Source organism: Lissotriton vulgaris, chromosome 10 (assembly GCF_964263255.1).
Source record: "Lissotriton vulgaris chromosome 10, aLisVul1.2, whole genome shotgun sequence".
NCBI lineage: Eukaryota > Metazoa > Chordata > Amphibia > Caudata > Salamandridae > Lissotriton > Lissotriton vulgaris.
In genome coordinates, this window is record NC_141698.1 from 712,777,075 (window position 1) to 712,791,968 (window position 14,894).

A 14,894-nucleotide genomic window follows, 5' to 3' on the forward strand; every position below is an offset into this window, starting at 1 on the left:
AGAGAAGAATCTCCACATCAATGTGCTGGAACTCTGCGCCATAAGACTAGGTTTACAAGCGTTCCTTTCCAGACTGGCAGGTCAGCCGTTCCTAATCAGAACAGACATAACAATGTCCATGATCAACATAGCCAAGCAAGGAGGAACACAGTCCATAATCTTTTCAGAAGTAGCTCAGGAACTGGGCAATTTCTCACAGGACACACATTGCTATGGAACATCCGCTAGGCTGCTAGAAAGATAAGGTAGATGCGCTCAGCTAGCAAGTGACAGATTTTTACGAGTGGAAACTGGAACAGGTGGATTGCATTTTCAATCATTAGGGTTACCCCACCATCGATCTGTTTGCCACAACAAGAAATGTCCATCTTCACAAGCAGATTTTGGCATCCAGAGATGATAGGTAATGCTCTTTCGATCACTTGGTCCAAGCTACTTGCCTATGCCTTTCCACCTTTTCCCCTTGTTCCCCAGGGATTTGAAGAAGGTGAAGGTGGAGCATTGCACTCTGATCCTCATTGATCTGGCGTGACCTCGCCAGTACTGGTACAGCGAGCTGCTGCAGTTGGCAGAACGTCCATTCCTTTGAAAATGCATCCCAGGATGTTGTCCAGACATCATGGCGAGATTCTCCTCCATGATCTCAAGTCGCTGAACTTGACAGCATGGTACCTGATCACATGGAGTTTGGCCACTTTGGTCTTTCACAAGAATGTAAACAAATTATGTTGCAGGCTCGCACACCAGTGACCAATAAGACTTACAAGGATGAATGTTAACGTTTCTGTGTCATCCGCTTAAAAAAAAGGCCTCTCAGATCCTGCCATATTTGTGCGGTTTAGGCCAAAAGTAGTCTCAAATATTCTTCATCATTAGGGCTGCAATCTCGAGATTTAGAAGGACTGACAGCTCTGCAGCTACCCTGTTTTCCCAAAGGATTATTAAACAGTTCATGAAAGACCTTTCAGGCCATTGCCACCACTCCATCATCCTCCTGTTCCATGGGAAGTTAATGCAGTCCTCAGTCAGCTGATCTTACCTCCTTTTGAGCTGACACATAGAGCAGACTTAAAATTTGTTTCTTTGAAGACAGCAATTCTCCTGCCTCTGACATCCGCTAGGAGAGAAGGAGAGATTCAGGCATTCACCACCAGAGTGCCTTTTCTCCAGTTCACTAAGAGTAAAGTGATGCTCAGAACCAAAACTAATTCCTACAGTGCCCACTATCACTCTTTGATCCTTCATTACCAGTCCATCTGCACCAGCAGAGAGATAATTAAAGTTTTTAAACTTGCGTAGATGTCTCAACTTCTATATAGACCGAATACAGGGCATACGCTTATCAAACCAGCTATTTGTATAATTTGCACAACCATGAAAAGGTCAAGCAAGCCCTGTCAAAACAGGGATAGCACATTGGATCTCGCCCTGTATTACTTTCAGTCATGCCAAAGCCAATCGTCCTCTCTAGGGACGGGTGAGTGTGCATTCCACCAGAGGCATGGGTTCAACTGCAGCACTCTATGCTGGGGTACCTTTGAGAGGCATCTGATCTGCAGCCATCTAGGGGAGCAGGCCTACGTTCACAAAGCATTACTACCTAGACTTGGACGCAGATGCTGATGTAGCTGTGAGACAGGCAGTCCTGGGAAACCTGTTTCACTAAAGATGAGCCTGCTTCCCGCTTTGTTGAATTTGATAATGAGTACCTCTTGCTATCCTGATTCACGCATGTGAATATATAAAAGATCCAATGTTAAGAAGAAATTAGTTACTTACCCGTAATTCTAGGTCTCCAATACTGGTATCTTTTGTATATTCACATGCGACCCTCCCTTCTCCCCAGTCAGAGGCTCATTGTATTTTATTTTCACATTTGTACTTTCAAATCTGAGCTATGCTGGTCTCTAGGGGGAGTAGGAGTACTTAAGCTTCCACCTCAAAGCTGAAGTTTGGGTTCTTTCAAATGAAGTGGATGTGTTACTAAACATACATTGTTGTTTCAGGCCTATGGCCATTTTACAGCATATACTGAATGATGTATATTTTTTACACTGTGCCCGGGATTAAAAGCCTGATGATGGGGAATGATTCAAGCATGTGAATCTATAAAAGATGCCAATGTTGGAGAACTGGAGTTAGGTAAGTAACTAATTTCATTCTAATTACCTGCTTAACTGATGCAGAAGACAGTAAGGCTGCACTTAATTTTTTTCATGTAAGGCCTCTGAATTCGGGCTGTTTTTCCATTTATTAAATGAGAAATTGAAGAATGTGTTAATTTTTTAATCAGGTTAGCACTTGGTTAGTGTGAGGAAATGGGAGGTATTATATGGTGTGGTTGTGCAACCTCACTGCCTAATACCCTTACCGATGTGGAAAAAGCAGTTCTTATGGATAACCTTTAGATGCTGCTTGGCGTTAGTCGCCTCTCATACCATTCGAGGATTTAACAAATAAAGAGGCAGGCGCTGGAAACTGGAAAAGCGGGAAACAAAGTTTAATTCCGTCGGAACAGAACATGTCAGATCAGACAAACAGGGTATCGTCTCGAGGTGCTCTCTCTGCATCTCCGTGGCCTGGCCTCTTATACACAGGTTTATGACTTTTATTGCAGTTTATTACATATGGCACATTCTTGCAAATGCTTTGATGTATGGAAAGACATCCTCGGAATTCCAGCTTCAGGCCCGTTCCCACACATATCTACAGTAGGAGTCCCCACTCCAATCTCAGCAGGTGATGACAGCAGCTGGACATTCCGCCGGTTTCCCGGAATGTGTGCGATCGATCGGATCTCATGGGGTGGGAACATTGGTTAGTCTTAGCTCCTTTGAAGAGGGGTGAGCTTTACAGTAGGAGCAATAAACTACATCCGCAGGGCTAGGTGATGGCCTGGGATCAGTTCATACAATCGGGCACGAAGGAAGGAGGTTATCAAAGGATCCATGGTCATGAAAGAGATGGAGGGAGGTGTTGGTTTGGTACGGGATGTGGCTCTGAGGCAGGGCCGTGCTGAAGGGGTGGTTTATGGCCCGAGCATGTGAGTGTGGGGGCTGTCAGTGCGCGGGGGATGCTTGCGAGGTCAGAGAGACGCGCTGGCGATCGGCAATGGGCAGAGAGGCCATGGTACTCAAAATGGCTGCCGCTTACGCACGCATATGGGCCTAGAAAAGGGACAAGATGGCGCCAATAATGTTTACACTGCAAACTAGATTTTAACACCGACTCCTTTGGAACTGGTAGTTTCCGTTTCTTAAGCCTTCTGGCTCAACCCTGGGTAGCTATGGTTCTGAGCAGCAAGGCTTATGCAAAGACACAAGTCCAAAGCATTTAAGCAGCACCAAAACAGCTGAAGAAATCCACAAGACAATCAAAAACTCAAACACCAATTTATAAAAGTGGATTGTATTTTTAGACCCCACAATGAAAAAAAGCACTCGAGGAGGTATAGCAATTACTAGATACAGTAAATATAGACGTTTTCCCTTAACCACGAAAAAGCATTGGCAGCTTCAACAAATTTGACACTTGGAAACGTTTTTAGCAAACAATTTGTTTAGTTGGAATGCAGTCTGTTAGAGTTACTTCAGGCGACCAACTCCGTCAGGGAGCAGTCAGATGGGCCAGCAATGTACTCAGAAACAGTTACCTCAGCAAAAGTCTTCAGGCAGTTCTAGGCACTTTTGTCCCATGCTGTAGGTTCCTGTGGAAGTGGTCCTGTTGCAAGGGATACAGGATGCTGAAAATGCTCAAGAATGCTGTGGAGATGATGTTGAAGGGGCTCTTCCTGCGGCTACTCTTCAGTTCCCGAGCAGAGTGAGGTGGTCCTGGACACATGTATTGATGTCCCTCGAAGTCCTCACTATCCTGGCTGAATTCTATTCGCCACTGGGCTACCAGTTGCCTGGTATCGTAGTTTCAGCCAAATCCTTTCCTGTGTGATAACTCGCCTTCTGGGTGACCAAGCTACACCCCAGGTCTACTGGGTTGATCGAACTTGGGTGCAACTTTGAGTGTCAGGGCTTGGTCTCTGGTTCTGCACGGCAGTGGCTAGCAGTATTGTGAAAATCAAGGCTACCAACTTGCCCCAGCAGGCTTATTTAGCTGTTGTGGATATGTGCTGCGATCAGGAGGTAAGTCAACTGACTCTTGCTTAGGCTGAGCTCTTGAGACAGCTTCTTCTCGAGCAGAACACAGCAGGCACAGTCCCTTCTCCTTTGCTAGACACCAGATGCAGCAGGTGCAGTCCACGCTGAGGCAGCCTGTCTTCGCCAAGGTCTTGGTGCATCAAGGCAGTCCTTCAGTCCTTCTTCCAGTCCAGTCAAGATCTGAGTTCTAGGTGCCAAATGTAGGATGTGGTTGGTAGCCAAAGAGCTACCGGCTTCCCGCCCACCGGTGACCACTTCCTGTGGAGTGTGGCATCTGGCTATCCCAGGATGCACTATTCTGCCCCCTTCCAGCATGTCTGAACCCTTCTTTCGGCATCCCTAGCCCAACCCAGAGATGTGGCCACCAAGGGGGCTACATGCCCCTGAGAAACAGGTTTCGCAACTGTTTTTCACTCTCCTTCCTGAGTGCCAAACAGTCTACCTAAACAATAGGGCAGCCCTCCTTCCAATTGTTCCCCATTGCTTTTCGAAGGCGACTTCACCTTTGAAGCTCACCTTTTGGGCTAAAACCTGTGTGGCTTCCTGCCCGGGGGTCGGTAACACCTCTCTCCTGCGCAGGTTTCTAGTGTTTCCTTTCCTGGGAGACGCTGACAAGTCTCTCCAGGTGGGCAGAAAGCTGTCTCTGGGACAAGCGCTGTGCAGGAGCACATGGGAGTGTAGGGTAACAAAGTGGTAACTTTGTAAAAGTTGCACCTCGCCTCAAGTTACTTTAATTTCAACTTGGGCATCAAGTCGGGCTTATTATAACAAGTTCTTTGATGCCTTAATACTTCAGTAGTCCAAGTCAGCAGTGATTAGGGCTGCCCCATTGTTGAGGTAGATTGGCAGCCGCAGGGAGCAGAGAGGGGAAACCAGTGGCCAAATCCTCATAGGGGCCTGCAGAACTTAGGTACCCACACCCCGGACTGGGCTAGTGACATCGGTACACCAGGAGAGGGGTCTCGCTATCATGGGAGGGGGCAGAATGGTACATCCTGGATTAGCCATATGCCACACTCCACAGGAAGTGATCATCACATGGGAGGTAACCTGGTAGCCCAATGACTACCAGCCAAGAATGGTGGGATCAGCAAACAGAGGCTACATCGACGAGGACTGTACCTGCTGCACCAGGTGGCTAGTGAACAGAGGGTCTGTGCCTGCTGTGTCCTATTCAAGGCGAAACAGTCTCCACAGTACAGTCAAGCCAAGAAAACTGACAACAGCTGACTGGCCTCCTGTTTGCATCACAGGGACACAACAACTGAAGAAGCCTGCTGGTGCAAGATATTAACCCAAAGTCTTCAAGCCGACATAACCGTTGCCGTGCAGCACCGAGGATCAAGACCCAATGCCCAGAGTTGTACCTGAGTTTACTAAGCCTGGCAGTGCTGTTGGAGAGTTGTTTGGACCCTCAAAGCGAGTTATCGGCTCAGGAAGACCTAGCCTGTGACCACAACAACAGGCAACTGGACTTCGGCCAGATCATAGAAGACTTTGTGGGACGGTAACCCTACTACCAGGACTTCTTGCAGAACCACACCATATAATACAACCTATTTCCTCACAGTCTCCCCTCCAGGCAAAAGGGGATAAGTAAATAGCCCTTATCCTGGTAGTTCTCATCATCTCAGTGGAATAACCTGGGAAGGGCATCTGTATTGGCATGGTCAGTCACAGGACTGTATTCCACTGTAAAGTCTATGCCCTGCAGGGAAATAGACCACCACAATAACATGAGGCTCTCTCCTCTGATTTGCTACAGCCATCTGTTAGGTCTGTGGTCAGTTTGACCTCTGAAGGGAGTCCCAAACAGGTAGGATCTCAGCTTCTTCAGGAAGCAAAAAACAGCAAAGGCTTCCCTCAGAGTGGCACTCCAACACTGCTCTCTGGGGAGGTGTCTACTGCTAATGAAAGCAACTGGCTGATCCCTGCCCATATCATTCACTGTTGACAACACTGCCCCAATTCCATGTTCAGAGGCATCGGTCTGAACAATGAGCTCCTTACGAAAGTCAAGTGCTTTCAGGACAGGTGCTGAGCACAGTGCTTCCTTGAGGGTGTCAAAAGCCTTTGACACTGATCAGTCCAAATAACTTTTCTGGGTTGCTTCTTAGAGATAAGTTCAGTTAGCCGTGCTACTATGGTACCATAACCCTTTATATCCAGACCATGAAAGGCTCTAGCTAAGGTCTGTATCTTAGGAGCTTCCCAGGCAAGAATTGTCTAGATCTTGGGTTGGAGAGGTTATACATGGCGTCCACTGACTTGGTGGCCCAAGTACACAACAGAGCCCTTCCCTATCTGATACTGGCTTACCATGTCCGGTCTACCTGTTGCAGGGCCTCAAGCACTTCATTGAGGTGAAACAGGTGATCATCCCAGGTGGAACTGAAGACAGCTATATCATCAGGATAAGCTGTACTGGCATTTTCTAGACCTGAAAGTACTTGGTTCACCAACCTCTGAAAGGTAGAAGGTGCATTCTTCAACCCACTCAATCCATGTCCAACTGTGTGCAGTATGAAACACTGCTTTGCAGTCTATACGCCCCACAAAAATCTAGAATAGGGCTCATAGTGTAAAAGGAAAAAGTTGCTTACCTTTTACAGCGGTTATGCAGGCCGACGCTGTTCTAGATGCACATTTACATCAAAGCATTACATATGTCCGAAACAATGTTAGGGAAATTATTATGTCACAATATTGTGTGGGCATTAGGCACTTTAGTTTAATGTCATCATCTCTTAGTTTAACGTCCAGAAACATTTAGAGTCAATTAATTTGAATTTCTGTACTCAGACATTAGATGGCATAAGGGTGCAAATGTGAATCAGGAATAACCTGACTGCAAAACCAAATGTGTTGTTTATATATATTTTTCCTGCAGCTGAGTTACATAGCACATTACTCTAAATAAATTGAATGGTGAAAAAACTATTTTTATGCATTCTACAAAAGTGGGATTTGGAGAAATTGCTTTAAGACTTCTAGTAATTAAGTTACCCATAGCAGTACACTGACAACTTCCCGCATTAGGTTGATTTGAATTATTATCAAGAAAAGATTATTCAAAACTCGAATCTTTTTCTTTGACATTGAAGCTGGTTTCCTTGCTGTTTTGTTGAATTGATCTTTCGCTTCGTTTAACAGGATTATCCTTCTATTGCTCATCTTGTGCAGAAGCTAAATGAAAACAATATTCAAACCATATTTGCGATTCCAAAAAAATTTCAGCCGGCGTACAAGGTAAATATAAAACAATCTCACATATTAGTAGCTACATTTTGATCAATGGTAATATTTAAATAGTTGATGTATGCTTATTTAACAGACAGAGGATCTGGGTTGTTTCTGGCATCTTAACTTTGTAAGGTAAATCAACCAATAAGCATGCATGCTGTGCTCACATTTCTTTCTCGAAGAAAACAATTGTTTATTTTGCCAAATTAAACTGAGAGCAAAGCAATAGGTGCTTTTTGGGCACTCTTGTTTAACACTGGTGTCCTTGGCCCATCAAGAATATTGCACTCCTACTCGAATGCCATATTATTTCACTCTCCAGGGGCGATCCACGCCAATACGTCAAGGCTTTTCCTCATGGGGTTGTATAAGCAAACAAACGGGTCCTTCTAGTGATGTTTTTTATTTTAAGATGTATATAATTTGTATTCACAGGTAAGTAGAAAGAACACTTACCAATCTGATGCATGAAGAAAATCAGCTTATTGCCCAGTTTAGGATACTGGGTCACGCTCAAACGTTTTATAGCTTTCATATTCTATTTTTTTTTGTCATTTGTCTGCACTGTAATGAGCACCTTCACACGCATTTTAGATGAGATGTTTATGAAAATTAAGCTTTTGTTTGTTGCAGATGATCCAGCAGAGCTCTCCAACAACCCTCAATACTCATCTCACTTAACCCAGGAGCAACTTATTTCTACTCATCTGTGGGGCTCATAGCACCGTGAGACACACACACACACACCATACTACTCCTGAATCAGTGAAAAAAAGGAAGGCGAGCTGCTGGTTAGCGGGGTACCTAGATTCTATACTTTATACATTACTAGCAGCCCGTCCCGACGTTGTCCGGGTATGAAATAGAATGTGTGCAATGTGTGTAATAGGCAAGGGAAATTTATTTTAAAATCTCGCAGTAGACAACATTTTTAGCATGAAGTTTCACATTAGTTAGGCATGTGTGTGCAGATACTTTGTGTACCTCGGAGTAAGAAGTATTAGCAGATGTCTCTAGTGTGTATGTACTCCACTTCCGTAGGTAAGCGTGTGTGAAAGTGCATTCAGTTGTAAATGTCATGTTCCCGCAGGCACGCTGAATCGCGTCATCCCCCGCTTGAGGCCCGGCTCCAGTTTTGTTTGATGTTGTGCTTGTGGTGTATAGTCGTTGTTGCAGAGAGTTGAGTGGGTGACAGCGCGCGCAGGAGACGCTGCGCGTGTGGGAAGTTGCAGTCAGTTCAAAGGTTAGTGTCCCAGCAGGCTCGCTTAGTCGCGTCATCTTCAACCTGAGCCCGGCTCCAGCCCTGGTTGATGTTGTGCGCCTGGTGTCAATTCGTTTATGCAGAGAGTTGAGTGTGTGACAGCACGCCGGAGACGCTGCAGTTAGTGTCTCGCAAGCACAGTCCTTTAGGCAGAGAGTTGACTGGCTGACAGAGCGGAGGATACTGTGCTGTTATTTTCCCCGCAGGCACGATCAGTCGCTTCTGCCCCCGCCTAAGCCCCGGCAATTGCCGTGCCCATTGGCCCCGCCCCTTGCTCCCGCACAATTGCTGCACCCATTGGCCTTGGCCACGCCCCCGGGCCAACGCACACGTTTGTTTTCCACACGCCCTCAAGGCACGTTTTTTTTGGGGGGGATATGCCACGCGATTGTTGCCGTTTGTCGCGCCCATTGGCCACACCCCTTGGTGCCGCGCAATTGCACTTCCCGCACCCATTGGCCTTGTTCACGCCCCCAGCACAGGCCCCCAGCACACGAACCTGCACAACACACACGTTAAAGGAACGCTTTTTTTGTCGTCATACCGCGCCCCGCCCACACCCATAAGGGACTACTTTGCTGGTAAGGTTCTTTTAGCTTTCAAATGTATATGGTGGGCATCTGTATAGCCTATGTCCTTCTGCAGCAACTGCCCTTTCCAATGCTATATTGGGTGTTGTGATTGGTGCTGTGGTTCCTGAGATTACCCGCCTCAAAGGTTTCAGCTCTCTCTTTATAATAGTAGTATAAATATACATTTCAAAATTTTCGATAACTTGCTAACCTGGTTATAAGGAAAACCATACATCAAGGTACTCTGTTATTTGATCGATGGACCAACTAGTAGAAGTCAGTTGATGGCAAATAAGACCAACTCAATCACAGTAATCTCATAAACTTTTAACATTTCAATTCTGTCATGACATTAAAAAAAAAATCGGTCTCGAGTTTAGATTTTTTTAATAGTTTATCTACTTCATTTATGAAAATAAATTTAGCAATTTATTTAAACAAGCAAAATTAAAGCATTTTATTTAGTATATGTTAAAGAAAATGAAAATTAGAAAAGCATATTACCCATCTGTTATAAGCAAATGACAGAGTTGCATAGGTTCCCAAAACTGTCTCACTAGTCTCTTCAATGCCTCCCTTCCAAAATCGATCATTTCTTCTGCTCCATCAAAGTTAAAGTCCAAAAATATTTCAAAGTCTCTAGCACCATAAAATTGTCCAAACCGACAGCATGTCGTGGTGCAAAATAAAATCTGTGGGGCAACCTTTTTTCTCCCTTTAACTCAAGCTCTTTTATACCCTTTTTCTCTAACTATCTACCTTCAAATTTAAACTTTTAGGGTCCACACTTTTTTCTGATTGATCCATTAGAGGGGTGGTGATGATCACCTCATGTACTCCTTTTTCAAACCAGATTGCATTTTAGCAATGTCATCCTGTAATTCTTTCCCATGGCATTCATCTCAAATTTGTGCTTTTCTTTCTCCCTTTGCAACACTTTTCGTTATTATTTTTTCATTACGCTTCCTTTCAAACGGTCTTAGAAGCAGTCAACCTTTGGCAAGTATCTGTGTCCTAGGCCATGCTGACCTTGACATCTCTGACTCCGTGCACAGGCCATTCTATTCACACGTTCTGCTCTCAGCACATGCATGGAGGCCATCTTTTTCCCGAAGTGATGTCAAAAGTTCAATAAACAGCCATTTTCCCCCGCCAGGCCGCGCAGGTCTCAATGAGGACTAATGCGAAAACAAACACTAAAGAAATTAGATTGAGAATTATAGCCCTTCTGTTTACCTCCCTCCATACTAATTTTCCTAGTTAGTTGTTACCTAGCAAAAGCAAACAGATAGCGTCATTTTACTTACCAATTGTATTTTCTCTTGCCACAAACTTTTATATCAAGCACAATTACACACGCTTATTTTATTATAGTTCTATATTAGTATGACTTGTTCACTTTTATTAGTATATTATTTTTCGCAAAACAGCAATTAGTTTCCCATGAGTAATGTAAAATCTATGGGTGCATTTTTGTTGATCAGTTTGCATGCTTCACTCTGTTAATGTCATTATAGTTATGGGAGATTAACTTTACAAGGGGTATACAAAATGTTTCGTCACTCCCCTGCGCCATCACAGATATCGTTAAGGTTTTGGAATAAACTCTTGCTTGGGCTATCCTTGGTTCTATGATATGACAGAACAATGGAAGCTGTGCAATTCCACAGGAAAGAAGCAAGTACAGGCCTCTCAAGAAGACCAGAGCAGGGCCCTACTAACTGAAGATCTGTGTAAATATGGTTTCAGTGGAACTTGCTGCCAGGAACCACAAGCAAGCATAACTGACCGGAGTCACTTATACAAACTAAAATAATCACCTGGGGTCATGTAGAATCCAGGTGACACCTTTCTGCATCTGGTTTTGAGCCTGCTGTGTCCTAATCCTACGCTGTACTCTTGGGGTGCCTGTCCAGCCCCCAAGAGACAGTTTTCATCACTCATGGCTTATACTTTGATGGGTTTTCAGCAGCCAGTCATCCAAGTTCCAATAGGTTTGAATCATCGCTCTAGCTGCTTTCAGAGAAAAGAAGCGATTAGACCGTAACCCTAGGTTTTGCAGCATGAATCTTTTTTATGGATTCAAATACTGTGCATTATTTCACAATCTGGTGATTGGATCTGGAGTTCTTTGTTAGTCCCCTTTTCTTCATCCTTAGCCATTGAGTACTATGCCCATCCTTCTGTGATGTCAGAAATATGCCCCAGAAGCCTCTGTGCATGGATAACATCTACAGATCATTTTTTCTGCCGTTGGGTCTGGAAGTATCAGCTAAACCTCAGCGGACACCAACCAAGAGACGGACAGAGGTTCAGGTAGAGAGGATATCCAACATGTAGGACATCTGTGGAGGAGAAAAGACAAAGCACCTAAAAATGCCAACCAGCACTGATGACAAGGTGCACTACCTGGAAGGGTGACAACGCAGTGGGAAAATGCACCACAGGACAGCGGGCCCATCAAAGGAAATGGAGAACACCCTTTGTACGCTATGTCCAAAGTGCCACCACAAGTTCACCCAGAAGGACAACCATCAGATCTGTAGCCCCTTCTTACTCAGGGATCAGTGATGGCTCCTCCGCTAAGGCAGAGGAGCCTCGCCCCACTGTTTATCAGCAGTGTAAAAAAGGAGAAATAAAATGATAACACAATAATATTAATTTACTTTTCCCTGCTAAGGCAATATTGCCGGTCTCTGCTGCTAAGCTCACAGAGTAAGGGTAGGAGTGGTGGGCGCTATGTTAGTACGCATGACGGTTTGGCCAGCCCTCTTGGTCTGGCCAAACAGTCATGTGCACCTAGCATGTTCTCCACTAGGCTGTATTGCACAGCCTGGGTGGAGAATATGCACAGGTCATAGTCCCCGTCTGAGCACCAAACCGCAGCACTCAGACCAATCCTGATGCTGCTGACAGTCATGTTAGGGTTAGGGGAGCCTGTGTGCTTCCTGCTTTCGTTACGACTGGACTTGTAGAGAAGAGACTCAGAGACACAATGGAGGAGAGATGCTGTGAAGAGGTAATTGTATTTTTTCCTTCAAACTCCACCTGCCCACCCTCACCCCCGATCCGTGCCAGCACCCACTGCCAGCGATCATAACGCCAAATGTTGCAAGACATGCACCAAGTTCCTCTTGAGATGCTGAGCACTAAAGATAAGTATAGACAGGCCCATTATGCCACCATGCAGATTTAGAAGAAGGGGAGCACATCCCTAACAGAGCTCTGGCTTTCGTTTGAAGAAGATTATAACGGGGGCACCGAAGTGGCACAAGCCAATGGGTCGGCCGCTGTGCGAGAGGTCGTTGAGATGGCACTTGGTCCCTTGTAGAGACATAAAGAGGGAGACCCCCACAAAAAGACCTTAGGTTCAGGAGGAAAAAGCAGGAGGGAGCTGACCAAAACTCAGCGGACTCCAAGTCCCAAAAGACTATCCCGATCGCTAAGATGAGTTGACCGAGGGGAGGTCGAAACACAAGGAGCACCATGGGTCCCAACACAAGGATATCAGTGAAGCTTAAACCCACCCAAATTCGGTACCCCTGATCCAGCAGGTTACCAGCAATAGGTACTCTAATACCATATGTTCACCTGGGCCCATAAACACACATTCACACTACCTGGTACTAATCCGCTGGGGTCAATTGTTTTATGAATGTCTTACCATACCAAGATTAGTTACTTTCTGGCTCCTAACTATTATTTCACTGATCAAAAAGTTCTTTCCTCTGGTCGATGGACCAAATTAGTTGAACTAGTTGATGGTGAAATGATATAAATCAATTTATCCGCAATATGAAATAATCACAGAGTCGGGAAATATTTTAAATCTTTATCTTCGAATATTTTCATGGGAACCACTTACAAAGTACAGGTTCCTCCGTCTCTCATAGGAAGGAAGATTCAACTGAACTATTATTAAAATACATTCATTGAAACTATGCAATGACAATGCATGGAAAGGAGAGGATAGAGAGAAAAGTTCATTGGCACATATATAGACATACAAATATATTTACGAAGTATGGTGTGAAAAACCAACCCCCTGGCCTAGGAGTTGGGAAGGGTCCCCAAGGAAAGATCTGGTGACCAAAGGCTTCAGGACAGGACAGATGACCTCTCAATCACCAACGCTTGTGTAGCCCCCCTCTCAGACACTCTCTTCCTCCTCGAGATTCTTCCACGATCTTCTTCATAATGTATCAGCTTATGATATATGGTTCTGCAATTTGATTCTTCTTCAGCATCGCTCGTCACTCCGACAGCATCCCGGTCTCATGCTCTGTGCTTCTCAATGCTCTCTAAATAAGAACTACCTCAATAATACCCTACAATATTCACGTACCTCCCCAAAAAGTTTCAATATCATGAAACTCCTAACTCTGATTGGACAGGCAAGAGAAGTTGATCATCACACCAGCATTATTAGAGGACTCAGGACAATCCTTAAATTCTTCAATGCTCCCACAAGGCAGCTGGTGGTTCAAGCATCAGTGCTGTCTCGGCTAGATTATGCCAACTCGCTTCTGGCTGGAATCAACCAATCCGAACTCTCTCGACTGCAGCGAGTCCAGAATGCGGCAGCCAGAGTAGTGAAGGGGTAGTTCGGTTGCTAAATCTTTACACTCTCTTCACTGGCTTCCTGTACACCAAAGGATTAAATTCAAGGTGTTATGCCTGGCATTTAAAATTCTCAAGGGTACATCTCCCCAAATCTTGGAGAATTTGCTTACACGTATGTCCCTTTGCGAGCCCTTAGATCCTTAGGTCAAAATTTGGCTGTTGTTCCACGTTTTAGACTTAGTAGAGCTGGTGGCCGCTCTTTTCGAGTCTTAGCGGCAAATTGGTGGAATTCTCTCCCGGTGCATATTCGAGCTATCGACAATCTTCTTGAGTTCAGACGGGCCATCAAAACTATTTTATTTGTTTAGCCCTCTTGCTGTATTCTACGACCCCTTTTAGTCTTCTGTGGTGTTGTGTTGTGCTGATCGTGTCAAAGCGCTAGGACGCCCCTTTGCTGGGGCAGCTGTGCGCGATACAAATAAAAATAACATAACATAACATATCACTCTTTTCAGTTAGCCCTTTGTTAATAAACCCATCCCCTTAATTCTTTATTCAAACTTCATTTCCCACCGCATTCTCAATAATTTACAACATTTATAATAGCTTTCACAGTTTCTTCCATCCTGGTGAACTCTTCACCACTTGGTTCCCAGGCCAGGACACTCAGTGCCTTGGCTTGTATTCAGGTTTGTAGTCATTGTTCTGGATTCACTGTCAATGGGCATGCGCGAATGAACATTTCAGTCATGTGCTTCTGCTAACTTCTGTCAAGCTTGTGAGGCTCAAAAGCACATTATAACAAAGTCAGAAAGACAAATGTTATTTTCAAAATCAAATGTTTTTTCTGTATACCACTTATCTCTATTCTAATCCCATTTACTTATTAATACTGTCCCCGCGTTAGCATTAATAAAATAACTCAGTTTAGTTTCTAGCAAGCAGATGCTGAGCATGTGAGTTTCAAAGCAGCCATTTTGTTAGTATTTGCCCAGGTGCAAGAAATTCCCTCCCAGCAAGTACGTCATACTACGTAGATGCTGTAGATGCAGTAGATGCATGCGTACTTAAGAACTTCAGTTAGCAGCCATTTTAGAATCACAT

The 14,894-nt window shown here is 44.7% G+C and overlaps 1 protein-coding gene across 4 annotated transcripts in view; it reads left to right on the top strand.

The window, feature by feature from the left end:
• LOC147688704 (integrin beta-1-like) overlaps positions 1-14,894 on the top strand; it is a 337,537-nt gene that overhangs the window by 105,492 nt on the left and 217,151 nt on the right. For all 4 annotated transcript variants that reach the window (XM_086941546.1, XM_086941547.1, XM_086941545.1 and 1 more), the window contains exon 8: positions 7,305-7,400. In XM_086941546.1, coding sequence (XP_086797672.1) covers positions 7,305-7,400 — 96 coding nt within the window. The remainder of the gene's footprint in view (positions 1-7,304; positions 7,401-14,894) is intronic.